The 13,676-nt window shown below is 32.9% G+C and overlaps 1 protein-coding gene across 1 annotated transcript; it reads right to left on the reverse strand.

Annotated features, from left to right (window-relative positions):
• Positions 1–9,693: 9,693 nt before the first annotated feature.
• On the reverse strand, positions 9,694–11,048 carry LOC107491646 (two-component response regulator 24-like). Its single transcript, XM_021124771.2, has 2 exons — positions 10,836–11,048; positions 9,694–9,930 (listed from the first exon to the last, which is right to left on the reverse strand). The coding sequence occupies exons 1-2, from the start codon at positions 11,046–11,048 to the stop codon at positions 9,694–9,696; spliced, it is 450 nt and encodes a 149-aa protein (XP_020980430.1).
• Positions 11,049–13,676: the final 2,628 nt, after the last annotated feature.

Consider the following 13,676-nt stretch of genomic DNA (forward strand, 5'->3'; position numbering starts at 1 on the left):
TTGCTAAACAATTAAATTTGTCACCTGTTTACTCATGGTTTGATCGTCGGTAATATATACAGTTTTTTTCTCTTTTAAATTAATTTAAATATTTAATTACCTATGATTTTGTCATTGGTAAATTTCAATAAATAAAAAATTTATAATAAAATTAACATTAGCAATTATTTACGGCTTAACAGTTGATAAACTTAATTTAAAATTTATTTGATTTTTTAATAAATTATGCTAATGCTATGATATTACCGACGGTCTAGGTAGGCGTTGATAATAATACATTAATAAAACAATGTTATAGACATGATAATAGGTATTGACAGGGGTGGGAACATGTCCTCCGCCCCCACCTTCATATCCAGTTTTCGTCCCCATTTCGTCCCCGTCACAGGTAATGGGAATTCCGTATCCGTCAGGATCGAGAACTCTACGAATATCTGCGGATTTTAAAAAATAAAAAAATTGAAAACAATTGAAAAAAATAAAAAAAAAACCATATCAATCATCATGTTCTTTGTCTCCAAGGCATTAACAATAACAAAGACATTAACAACATGTTCCTTGTCTCCAAAGACATAACGACATTAACAACAACAAAGACATTAACAACAACAAACAATATCAAACATATCCATAAAACAACCAAAGTATCAAACATATCCGAAAACTACAAAACATAACTCATCACATTGTAGAATCCTCAAGCCTTTTTTCATGATATAAAGATAGTGATGGTAGATTCTGATTTGTTTGAATCCTACATAAAAAAGAATATAATTAAAAGTTAAAATCGTAAAATAAATCAAGAATAAGTCAATAATATGAAAAAAATAGTATTGTATATAATTTAGTAATTTTCTTACATCAACATCTGCTTCAATGCTATTAATTGTGTGGCACTCAAACTCTATGTTAGTTGTAGTTCCAAGCTCATTTCAAAGCCAATCTTGATTACATATTAAATCCTCTAACGTATCTGGACGAACCCACTACAATGTGGTATAACAAATCGACCACCAGTACTAAATGAAGACTCAGAAGCAACTGTATAGATATGGGAATCGCCAAAAAATTTCTAACAATCGCTTGCAAAGTGGGAAATTTTGCGCCATTTGATTTCTACCAATTTAATCTAACTCCAGATTAACTCAAAATTGACTCGGAAATATAAATTATAACTAAATTAGAAATCAGAAATCAAAATCTCACTAACCTAACTCCAGATTAACTCAAAATTGACTCAGAAATATAAATCAGAATAAGAAATCAGAATCACATCAACCTAATCCAAAAATATAAATTAAAAGTTAGAAATTCAGAATCAGGATCTCATTAACCTAATTCCAGATTAACCCAAAATTTACTCAGAAATATAAATCAAGAATATCCATTCAGAATCACATTAACTTAACTCAGAATTATCAATTAAAAATTAGAATCAGAAATTCAGAAATCAGAATCTAACTACCCTAATTCAGAAATCTAAATTTAGAAATTCTTGAATCAGATCAACCTAATTCAGAAACATAAATTCAGAAGTCACAGAGCTGACTTACTCGAGGAGAAGAGGGGCAGACTAGTGAAGACCAGCGATTTGGCGGACGAACGGTGAAGATGCGATAATTGGCGACGAGGAGAAGACGTTGCTCTGCCATGACGAGGAGAAGATGATGATCGGCGACGACATGACGAGGAAAAACGTTTCTCTGCCGCGACGAGGAGAAGACAACGACCGGCGATGACGTGACGAGGAGAAGAAGACGACGTGGCCGCGACGGTGAGCTCGAGACATGCAGTGAGCGACCGAGCCACTCAGGTGGTGGGAGGCGGTGCTGAGGGATCGAGTGGGTGGGAGGTGGCGGCTGGCAGTCAGCGGTGTTTGGGAAGGAGACAGAAGGGGCTGAGGGTTTGACGAGGAGTGGAGCGGAGAGGAGAAGAGACTCTCTGTCTCTAAAGCAGTGAAGCACCGAAGCTTTGAATATGTGACGACTAAGATTTTTCTCAATGGCTCACATATATTATATATATATCAGGGATATTTTCGGCTTTTTTAATGTGTTTCACAGTTACTGGTAATTTAAGCGCGTCGGTAAATTTAATGTATTTCACACACACACAATCTCTCCCTCTCTCTCCCTTCTATTGTCACTTAGACCTTCTATTGTCGTTTTCTCACCCATTAGATGTAAGATTCAAAACTTTTGAAAAATCTTGTTATGAGGACACTATGGTACGATTTAACAACAAAAAGAAACCATAAAACAAGCTTAAAATTGTATTATTGGATAGAGGAAATTTATGTATTCATCTTAAATCCTCTTACTTTGTGTAATTTATTTTCATTTAAGTTGAAGAGTAAAACTTTTAAATCTGGTATGATTTACTTGTTATTTTATAAAATTCAAATCTACACTGCAATTTATTTATATTAAAAACATGACACATAAAAATATAATTAGATGGATAAAGTAAAAGACTAAATCTATTAGGGAACCATTAAAAAAAAAGCATAATTTTAAAAATCGGACCGAATCAAATGATTCAATTAATTAACGAAAAAAGTCGCTAGATAAGTACGGTTCAGATAAAAAATTAGTTGGTAACAAATTGGTCAAAAAATTGGTTTATTGACCGAATTGAATTTGTACACTTTTTTTAGTGATTAACCAATTTAAAATACTAAACATAAAAAGTTACTTTTAAAAAATATATTATTTTATTATATTTGATTCAACTATAATTAAATTTTGATTGAGTCTTTAAAGTTTTAAACTTATAACTCTATCGGTTCAATAATCGATTCTTTTTAGAATCTTGCAAAATAATCAACTAATTTTACCTAATAATAAATTATTGGACTTTAACTAAATAAACCTACTTAATATTTTTTAAAAATTACGTTTTTAATCCTTTTCATTTCTTCTTTCTTCTTCTCAACATCACAACTTTAACTAGCTAGCCACCATCGCCTCCAACTACCACTAGCCACCACCTTATTATCGCCGTCCATTCTAAATTCTAAACTCTATATCTTAAATTTTAAGTCCTAAATCTTAAATCCTAAATTTTAAACTCTAATCCTAAATTCTAAACTTTAAATATTAAATTCTAAACTCTAAATTTGTTTTTTTATTTCACTTTTCAATATTTTTCTACTTAAATTTTAGATTTTTATTGTTTTTAATTTCGGATATTTTTATATTCATTTCTTTCGAATTAATTAGCTGAATTAATATTAGTTCCTTAGAATTTTTTGAAAAAGAGCCCAGACAACAAAAGTTCATGCACATGGGAACATCATCCAAACATATACACACATTAGGCAGATGTTTATATTGTTGACCAAAAAGAAAAAAATGGATAGATGCTAATATTCTTTTGAACTACTACTTATTGCGACTTCAAATAAATTCCTTTGAACTTAGGATCTTCCTCTATTTCGTGACCCTCTATGTATACATTCATTCATCAATATGATAAGAGATCTCTCTTTAGTTTTTCGTTTTTTCCCCCTTATTTTGCATAACATTAACATTAACATTAACATGTTGGCTAGCATCTACTCTTTTTTTTCCCTTATATGTATAGATAGACACTTATTCATTGTGTGTTTATAATACAGTTAAGAAATACATACAAATGTTATCCTTTTTGTGTGTTAAAAAAAAAAAGAAAGAAGAAGAAGAAGTATATAGGAGACGCTAATAAGAATAGCTACTTACAAAGCTGATGTGACAATTGAGGAAGAGTAAATAGATATTAAGGGACATGCATATCCATTGATAGGATAGTAGAAGTAACAAGATAAGAATAATAATATTGATCGGAAAGAAAAGAAAATATAAATTATGAAAAATTTGACGATGGTATGGCTTGATTTTTTTGTTCTTTCAATTGCTATTGTAATATTTGTTCCAATATTCGTTTCTAATTGAGACTTACTCAATTATAAAAAAATTATATCCCATGAGAATCCAATTTTTCTACAGGGAAGAGGGGACATATTTCATTTTTGGAATCACGTCTCAAAGTTGCTTTGCTTTTGAGTTTTTTCTTTTAGGAAGGTGTCCGAAAATTACCTAAAACTGGCGATTTGGATCTGAATGTAAGGTTCAGATTTTTTAAGGTGTTGGGTTAGATATCTCCTCTGGTGTAGTAAGGTCATCTAACGTCTTTGAGTAAAGATGGGGAATAATATCTGTAAGAGACTTCGATATTTAAGTTAGCAAATATTTAATGCAGGTTTATGAGCTATGGGTTGAGAAATACCTGAGTTCTGTGGGGGTATTTATATAGTTGAAATGGTGACTTAGTGACCACTCTCATAATCTCCCATCCTCTTCTGGTGGGTAGTTATCTTTCCTTTTTATCTAAGAGTTGTTAAGATCTCATATTTAAATATATGGGCACATTTGTAGGAGTATTTAAGATTCTGCACAAAGGTCGGTAGAACAAGTCGGGCATGATAATGAGATGGGTGTGGACCTTAGTAGATTTGGATTTCTGTTTTTTGGCCTGGCTGAGTTGCGGGTCAGGGTATGAGCAGTGCTCTTACTCGATGTCGGATTTTGAAAACTCGGATCTCGAGCAAGAATCTTATCGTTTAAGCCAACAAGTCGTCATTTCACTGAGTCGAATAGTTGTTCGAGTATCTATCCTGAGTCATTTTGATTTATACAAGTCGGTTGGTTGAAGTTGGAGCCTTCAAGGTTGAAGTCGTATTCTCAACGTGATTTGTAGCTCCAAGAAGTTGAAAACTTTGACGTGATTGATATGTGTGTTGCTTTAGTTGTTCGCGCGCTTTTTTAGTTCCTTTGGTAATTGTGTCCATCCTTCAAATCAAAGTGAGATGAATTTTTTGCCCCATACTAGCTATTTATTTATAGCCTGTTTCTTCTCACTCTTCTTCTTCTTTGCCTTTTTGAAAAACTTTTGATATTATTTACTCCTTCATCTTCATTATCATTGCTTCGGATTTCGTCAAGCATTTTTCACTTCATCCTCTATTTTCCAGGTTAGTCTCGCATCCTTTTCGTTACTACTTGTTATTTCTGTCTTATTGATGTTGATATGATGCCAATGTTTTGAATATGAACGGACGTTGGAAAAAATAATTCCTTATAGGAAAAATGATTTCTGTCCCTTTCTCTTTTAGATTTTCTCTGGTTGTGGCTAGTTGTGTTGTGGGGTTCCTACCCCGTCAGAGATGGTGGTGCCGCCTTTGGTACAGTGACGTCGTTGTTGTCATCGTCGTAAGTGTTGCTATGTCATCACCTTTGGTTGAACGAGAAGTTCGAGTACACGTTCCATCTTTATTGGAACTCTAAACTTGAGATCATTCGTTATGACTTGTAGGATTTTATTAGAGAAAAGGTGACAATGGTTGATATGTTTTAAGAATTTCGAGGTCGAGCTCCCAATCATCTTCCTACTAAAGCATTGCTTCTTAAAAAATCCAATTTTTGTCTGAATTGAACTAGGTAGACTTTTTATAGATTGTGGTTTGTTTCTTTTATATATATGCATTCTGAAGTGGCGAGGCCCGAGATGCTAAATTCGAGACTCGAAAGAAAGTTGAATGGGAGAAAGTACGACTTTACGATGAAGACATGAAGTTGAAGACTTGGAGAGGATGAGAGAGGATTATGAGCAACTTGAGTAGGCTTTGAAAAGGGATTGGATTACAATAGAAAATTTGAAGGCTCAGGTTTGAGTGTTGGTGCCTGACTTGGTCATTTCTTTGATCGACACAGACAAGGTCGTGGTGGATGGCCAAATCGTGGATCCTCATACCTCTGATGCTACTGAAGAAGGTGCTCCTGAGTCTGAAGACAGAACTCCCGAGGTCTTTTCGAATGTTGCGACTATCGACCCTTCATTCGAGGTCGTTCCTTCTGATGTTTTTGTTGCTTTTCCTTTATTTTTTCCTTTTGTGTATGTTCCCCGAGTTGTGGACTTTTGAATAAAGATTGTAATATTTTGGATATTTGTGCCCTTTGTTGGGAGATTTTGACTTTAATTGTACTAAGTCACATTGCTTTTCTTAGCATGCTTTTGTTTGCACTCTTCTATATTACATCCATTGTTGAATAGCTTTGTTAGCTTTAATTTTGCTAAGTGTTGTGCTTCCTTTTGAAACTCGCACGCTTCTGACTTCTAGTGTAGTTTGTGGAGGACCTCATAACTTGTTTCTTTTTACTGCATACTTTTTAATTTGTCCTTTTTGACTTCATTATCTTTATTGATACAAGGTATTTTAATTAGAGGATTGTTTTTATGTTTCAATTTTGTTTAAATCATTTTTACAATTCTTTCTTTCCTTTCTAACTCATTTTTGTATGAGTTGTTTAGCTTGATGATTATTTTTCTTGTTGTGTTTTCTTTTACCCATTTTAGGGCTTTATCATCTTACAATACATGCTTCAACTTTTAATTTGTCATTTTTGATTTCTTCTTAACTCATTTTTTGACAAATTGTGGATTATAGGATTGTTTTTACGATTTAGATTTCTCTTTAATTCATTTATACAATTTATCCTTGAACTCAAACATTGTCGCTTCATAGCCTCGACTGTCAAAGTTGGTGTAGCTATTTTCGCACTTTTTCGAGCACGAATTCAAGTCATGTAAGTCAGATTCAATAAAAACTTGTAGAAATGTAGGTGACTTGATTTATTAATCTTTGAAAGCAATTACAATAGATGGTCAGTTGATACTAGGAGCTTTTTACAAGTGGAACTCCTAGTCCTTATTTTGATGCCTCGTTAAAAATCTTTTAGTAAAGCCTTGAAGTCGGGAAAAGAGTGCATCAAGGAGTACGGTTTGCTTTCTAGCTGTCGTATTTCTTTAGTTGTAGACATGGTATGATCTAGTTAGATTGTTTCGAGCAAGTTAGATATTTTGTGGTAGTTCTTTCCCAAGTAACTTTGTTGGGATCCTTCCATTTTGTTGCCAGCTTTCCTTCGCCTGATTTTGGCCAGATGTCATTTCAAATCAAGGCGAGGTCGCCATTTTAGAAGCTTCGTCGTATGACTTTCTTATTGTATATCATGGACACTTTTTTCTTGGAATCTTCTTTTTAAAGTTGTATCTTGGAGACGGGGTCGGATTTTCTCTGTAAGCTTGGAGGTTTCAACATCATTATAGAGTCTGATCCTTAGGCTTTCTTCATTTGTCCATGTTAGGGTTATTGATTCAATGTCGTGGATATGTGGAAAGATGGTTCCCCATTTGTAGGTTGGAAAATTGTCTGATGTGCCTGTGGCCTCTATTCGAGCTCTAACGTGTTGACTTTTTTTCTGTGAGGCTGCTTCTGAAGTTAATACTTTTATTGTAACATTTATGCTCCAACTATTGATCTCCATGAATGGTAGCTATTCCCTCCTTTGTTAGAAACTTCATGCATAGAAGAGAAGGGGACATTACTACAGCTAGTCGGTTTAATATTGTCCGACCTATTGATGGATTGTAAGTAGATAGGGTGTCTACCACGATGTAGTCAACACTGACGGTATGGGCTCTAAAACTTTTACCGAAGATGGTATAAAGGCTCATGTACCCAAGCGGTTGGATTGGTGTTTCTTCTAATCTGAATAGAGTGTTCAGGTACATCTTTAAGCCATTTTCTTCTTGTCGAAGGCAAATTTGAAGATGTCTGTAGAACTCCCTTAGTCTACCAATATCTTTTTTGGAGTTTGACATTGGTTAATAATATTATTATCACCAATGAATCATCATAGCTAATAGCGATAACTTTGATATCTTCTTGTGCAAAAATTTTAGTGGGAAGATTGAGTTCATTACAGCCTTTTTCGATCTGGTAGACTTCTTTGAAATGTCTTTTCCAAAATGACTTAGTTGTTCTACCTTCAACAGGTCCTTTTATGATAATGTGAACATGTCGATTTAGGGTGCTTTATGGGATTTGATTGTGTTTCCCAATCTTCGCACTCCCATTTTCTTTTGTGGTCTTTTTATTTGTGCTTGAGTTAGTAGTTATTTTGACGATCTTGCTGAGGTTTCATAATATGAATAGCTTCTTTCAGATTGATGTATTTTTCAACTCGTTCTTGAATATTGTATAAAGAAGTCGGGTGTCTTTTTGATATGACTATAAGAAAGGACCTTCTCTGAGGACATTAACGAGCCCTATGATAGTTGCTTCAGTGGGTAAGTTCTGAATCTCCAAACATTCTTTATTGAACCTTTTTATGTAGGACCTAAAGGACTCTTCGACCTCTTGTTTGACACCCAAGAGGCTTGGAGCATGCTTAGATTTATCTTTTTGAATGGAGAATTGAGTGAGGAAGTTCTTGGCCAAGTTGTCAAAACAAGTGACCGACCTTGGTGGGAGGCTATCAAACCACTTTATCGTCACTTTGGCCAATGTGGTCGGAAAGGCTTTACACAGAGTTGCGTCAAAGGCATCAGCCAGATACATGCAAGTTTTGAAATTGTTTAAGTAGTGTCGTGGGTCGGTCGTTCTATCATAGAGGTCCATGTCTGAGCTTTTAAAGTTTTTAAGGACTTTAGCCCACATGATTTTTTCTAAGAATTGATCTTCACTTTCCAAAGTTGTGGTTTTTCAATCAGCTCAAGATCTCCTACCCTTGAGATCGGATTCCAATTTCTCTAATTTTTCTTCCAACTCCCTACATTGTCATAGCTCTCTTCGTAGAGCTCGTTCAGACTTGCGTTGTCACTCCAACTCGATCTCGAACTACTCCAGTCGACCTTGTTGTCCATGTGGAAAAAACCTATTAATTTTGTTGCTTCTTTATCTCTTAACGTTCCAAGTCTATGGATCTCAAATCCTAATCTCCGTTTCCTGGATTGTTTCTATCTCTTCCTTCATCAGTTTCTCTATCTCTTGATGGGAGAGGGATGACAATTGCTGATCATTATTAATTTGTTCATCTTGAATTTTCGATTCTGATGTTGTGTGTCCATCTTCTAGGTAATCATCAGCCATAGTTGGGTGTTAAACTCTAGGTCCCCAACAACGGTGCCAATGTTCTGGGGATTATCTGAAAATGACGATTTGGGGCTGAACGTGAAATCCAGACTCCTTAAGGTGTTGGGTTCGACATCTCCTCTGGTGTGGCAAGGCCATCCGATGTCTTTGAGTGAGGATGGGGGATGGTACCTGCAAGGGACTCTGATACTTAAATTAGCAAAGGTTTAATGCATATTTATGAGCTATGGGTTGAGAAATACCTGATTTTTGAAGGCGTATTTTTATAGTTGGAATGTGGCTTAGTGACCACTCTTATAACCTTCCTTCCTTTTTTGGTAGGTAGTTATCTCTTCTTTTTATCTAGAGGTTGTTAAGATTTTATATTTAAATATATGAAAACATTTGTAGAAGCAGTTAAAATTTTGCATAGAGGTCGATTTAAACAAGTCAGGTATAACAATGAGATAGGTATAAACCTTAATAGATTGGACTTTCTGTTTTTGGGCCTGACTAAGTTGCAAACCAGAGTATGAACAGGAGGTATTCTCTTCAATAATTTATGATAGTCCTTTTTTCTTTTTTTTATGTTTTGGACATTTTTTATGTAATATTGTGCTCATTGAGAGTTTTTGACGCATTTTTTTAATCTTTGAGAATTATTCAGTATTTAACTATTTAAAGAATGTCAAAAATATAAGTGATATCAAATATAATACATTGTACTGCTGTAAGAAAAGTTATCAAATAAAAGGATCATTTAAGAACTTTCCAAAAATAAAATGATCATTGTAACTATAGAAGACCTTGGTGTTGATGATATGATGAATAATGGAAGCAAGCTTAGCAGTTGTCAATGGTTTCTCATGGTAATCATTTAAGCCAGCTTCCATAAATTCTCTTATTTCCACTTCCATTGAACGTGATGACACACCAACAATCATGCTGCAAATGCCCACTGACCGAAGCTTTTTTGTTGCCTATAAATGTAAAAGCAACGTGACAATCTCATTACACAACATGCTAGAAAAAATTATGTTATGGTGAAAAATTAAATTAGGTAAAAAGTAAAGATTGTAATTTTTACAATAGAATAAAAAAAATAAAAATATCATATGCAATGCGTATTTAATAAAAAAAAATAACTACAATTTTCACTCTTCATTCAATTTTATTCTTTACTTCAGAAATTTTCTTTAGAAATTACTTCTCTAACATTATATTGAACCTTATCCTTAGTCTTTTCATAAATAGTAAACCTATCCTAGGAAACTAGCTAGTCATCTCATCAACTTGGCTTAAATAAATAAGGTTCTTGTTTCTACCAAAAAAAAAATTATTTTAGTCCAATAAAGTTTAAAAAGTTTTAGTTTTAAGACTTTAGTTTTAGTTTCTGTTGCTACTGCTTTGTTAATCAATATAAAAATACATAACATACCAGTATTTAAACTATTATGTTAACACTTCACAATAACTAAAATAATTTTTAAAAAAAAAATTACTAGACCAAAATAAAAAATTAAACTGAAATTTTATAGGAACCAAAAATTTAGTAGTCTCTCAACTCTATCTCTTCTTGCGTTGAACAACCTTTGAAGGAGCATAAATTAAAGATCTTTTGAGCAAGATTTTGTTTTTCTCATTTCCATTATTTAAATTGTCCTAGACCTATAGTTAAGAGACTAATGCAACTTATGGTATGAACTTCATAATTAACCTACTGTATAAATAAATTTAAACCAATGCACTAGTTAATGCATCAAAAGCTTAAGCTTTTTTATTATTCTTTCAATAAAAACATTTTATTTTAATTTTCTAAATATTATGAACATATATAGAGTCTAAATTTAAAATATGAGCTTATAATAATAGCTTAGCTTATTACCTCAATGCCATTCATGATGGGCATATCCTTGTCCATAAGAATGAGGTCAAAGCTTTGACCATAACAATGAACATCTACAGCTTCTTTTCCATTTGCTACTCCCATGCATTCCACTCCCAAACCATTCAACATCTTTTGATGAATCTTTCGGTTGATCATGTTGTCATCTACGACAAGAGCTCTTAATTGGGTCGATAAATTTCGACTTGTCATTAGATTTCTCTCCTTGTGACTTAGTCAACCACAAACCTAACTTGAAAGAAATATTTAACAAAGAGAATCATCAAATGAAATTCCATATCTACTATATCTCGTTAGATATGTCTTGATGAAAATGTCGAAGGAATCAATAGAGAAAAGGGGCTTTATTCTAAGGGTTGATTTTTGAATTATCTTTAGATTTCTTTTTGGAACAAAAAATGGTCAACAATATTATTATATACATCTAATCAAGAGTAAATTAAAACTACTACACAACTAAAAATATTTATAACATGACAATTTTTTTTTTAACAAAATACAAACATATATGTAGTTTATTGGATAGAATGATTTGTTATAACGACCCATTTATTCATCTAACAATAATAGTCAATAATGCATGTTAATTAAAATTCACACTAACCTGGAAGAATAAATTTTCTCCTTATTCTAGAGTAATAACACTAATTTTGTAATACGTGGAGAAATGAGGAAGATGAATGAAATTGGCTTTATGCTTGGGTGCTATATATATATATACAAAGATATATCATATATTCCAATGTGGTTAATTGACTAAGCATACCACAAGAACATGCAAGATGGAAAGAAAGACGAAGAAAAAGTAGAAACTGTAAAATTAAATTAGGTGTGCACACTGAGTTTGTAGAAGTATCATTTGATTTCGTTCAAATCTCAAAAGTCTAAGGGAGAGTGATTTGTTTTCCAAAAATGGGGGTGATTCCTGATACACTGGGTAAATGTGTAGACCAATCTTTTTTCTATTTTTCACTAAACAAGAAGACAATAATATTACAATTAGATTTTTTTTGGGTACTCTTGGTTATTTGCCTCTCATTTGTTTTTTTTTTTTTTTCTCTTTGGCAAACGAGTTTGACCCACAAAACTTGCGGCACTAGTATACTATACTTCATTCATTTCTTCTTCTTGAAAGTGCAAATCTTACACTGCATGGAAAATAAATAGATAATAAATTAGAGGCAAGCAATGTGTCCACATAACATAACTTTATTTACCAGGACGAGAATAATAGATCACGTGGAACTATAGAATGTTACTAGCTACACTATTCTCTGATCTATTCTCCTCGTTAATGGATTAGATTCTATTTTATCTTCTCCATGAACTTCTTTTTAGTTTATACATAAACACAATTTGCATCTTATATATCAATGTAGGTATGCTTATAGTAATTAGTAAAGGTGAATTCCATTAACTTTATTCCACATATTTGACTATTTTTCCTCTAATTATTTTGTATATAGTATGTTTCTTTAAAGTGGGTTGTTTCCTTGTTTTTTGTTTCTAACATTTAAACACCTAGTTCCTCGTATATTTAGAAATTTTTGTGTTGTTTCTATTCTAACATGTGAATTTCATTGTTATTATTTTTTCAGATTGAGTTAGATGTTAGACAGGTATTTATTGGTATATAAAAGAGAATAACACTATTTATCTAATTATATCCAATCAGATCCCACAATTTTTCTGTATATCTTCTCTTACATTCATTGTTCTCTCTCTCTCTCTCGTTTTGACCATTATAACCAAGGTTAGTTATTAGCAGCATATTCACATGCGTTTGTTGTATAATTTATTTTTTATTTTTATATAAATATTTTGTTATACTAAAAAGTTGAATTCAGTCTTCTCATTTAGCCATTTAGGCACTTCTGCTTTCTGCTAATATTTGTGTAGGTGTGGCTTACTAGAGAAATAGATTTGATCGAAAATGACATTCACTTGGATTCCAGCTGTGGTTATTCTTTTACCTAAAAGGCAAGTACAGCGAGATTATCAGATTATCCATTAACTCATATATAGCTTAAGGGTAATTCCACAATTTAATTATATTTGTTTATTTGGCAAACCCTAAATCCAAATATCTCCTGGTGCGTGAAAAAAAGTGAGATCGCTCGTTTTAAGAGTGGAGCCTAAATTGTTTGTTATTGAGAGAAGTAAAAGGGTCAACATTTTTTTTTTCTTATGAGGATAAAATACGTACAAGCTGCTTCATTAATAGTTTAGAAATATTGTATTGATTTCCGAAAGCCCCCGGAAATGGAAATGTAGTGCTTGCCTTACTGATAGCATTAACAGAATTTTTTGGTATATAGTGATATCGACATTAACAGAATTTTTTGCTGTGTCTCATTGGGATAATGCTAGCAGCTTTATCAATTGGAATTTATGGCTAGTGGTATGGTCAACGATTTGGATGGAATCCGTGATGCATTTGCATTTGAGAGTTGCAAGTATACGATGGACATTTCCATTACACATCATTTTTCCTATATATTCTCAATACAACAATTTCATTTGATCATTTATTAGAAGCCGGGTTAACTTCGTAGAAAACACTAACCGTAAAAGAAACGCTAAATAATCTACAATAGATGAGGATCTAAATCATGAATTTTCCTCATTAAGAATAAAACAAGCAACATTGAAGCAAAGCGCCTTTTGCGAATACTTTGGTGTTATTCTGGCACGTTAGGGTCCCCTAAAATAATGATGATAATAGTATAAAAATGAATAGATGATTTTCTTGGGGTGGCAATAATTGTAGCTTGAAAATACGTTTCAAGAAACTTATACCTAAATCCAATATAAAGTAAA

The sequence above is a fragment of the Arachis duranensis genome, chromosome 6 (genome assembly GCF_000817695.3).
Source record: "Arachis duranensis cultivar V14167 chromosome 6, aradu.V14167.gnm2.J7QH, whole genome shotgun sequence".
Lineage (NCBI taxonomy): Eukaryota > Viridiplantae > Streptophyta > Magnoliopsida > Fabales > Fabaceae > Arachis > Arachis duranensis.

Coding starts and splice junctions, on each gene's coding strand:
- LOC107491646 (XM_021124771.2), bottom strand. CDS start 11,048: ATGACAAGTCGAAATTTATCGACCCAATTAAGAGCTCTTGTCGTAGAT. Junction 9,931..10,835: donor CCATCATGAATGGCATTGAG/GTAATAAGCTAA, acceptor TTACATTTATAG/GCAACAAAAAAGCTTCGGTC.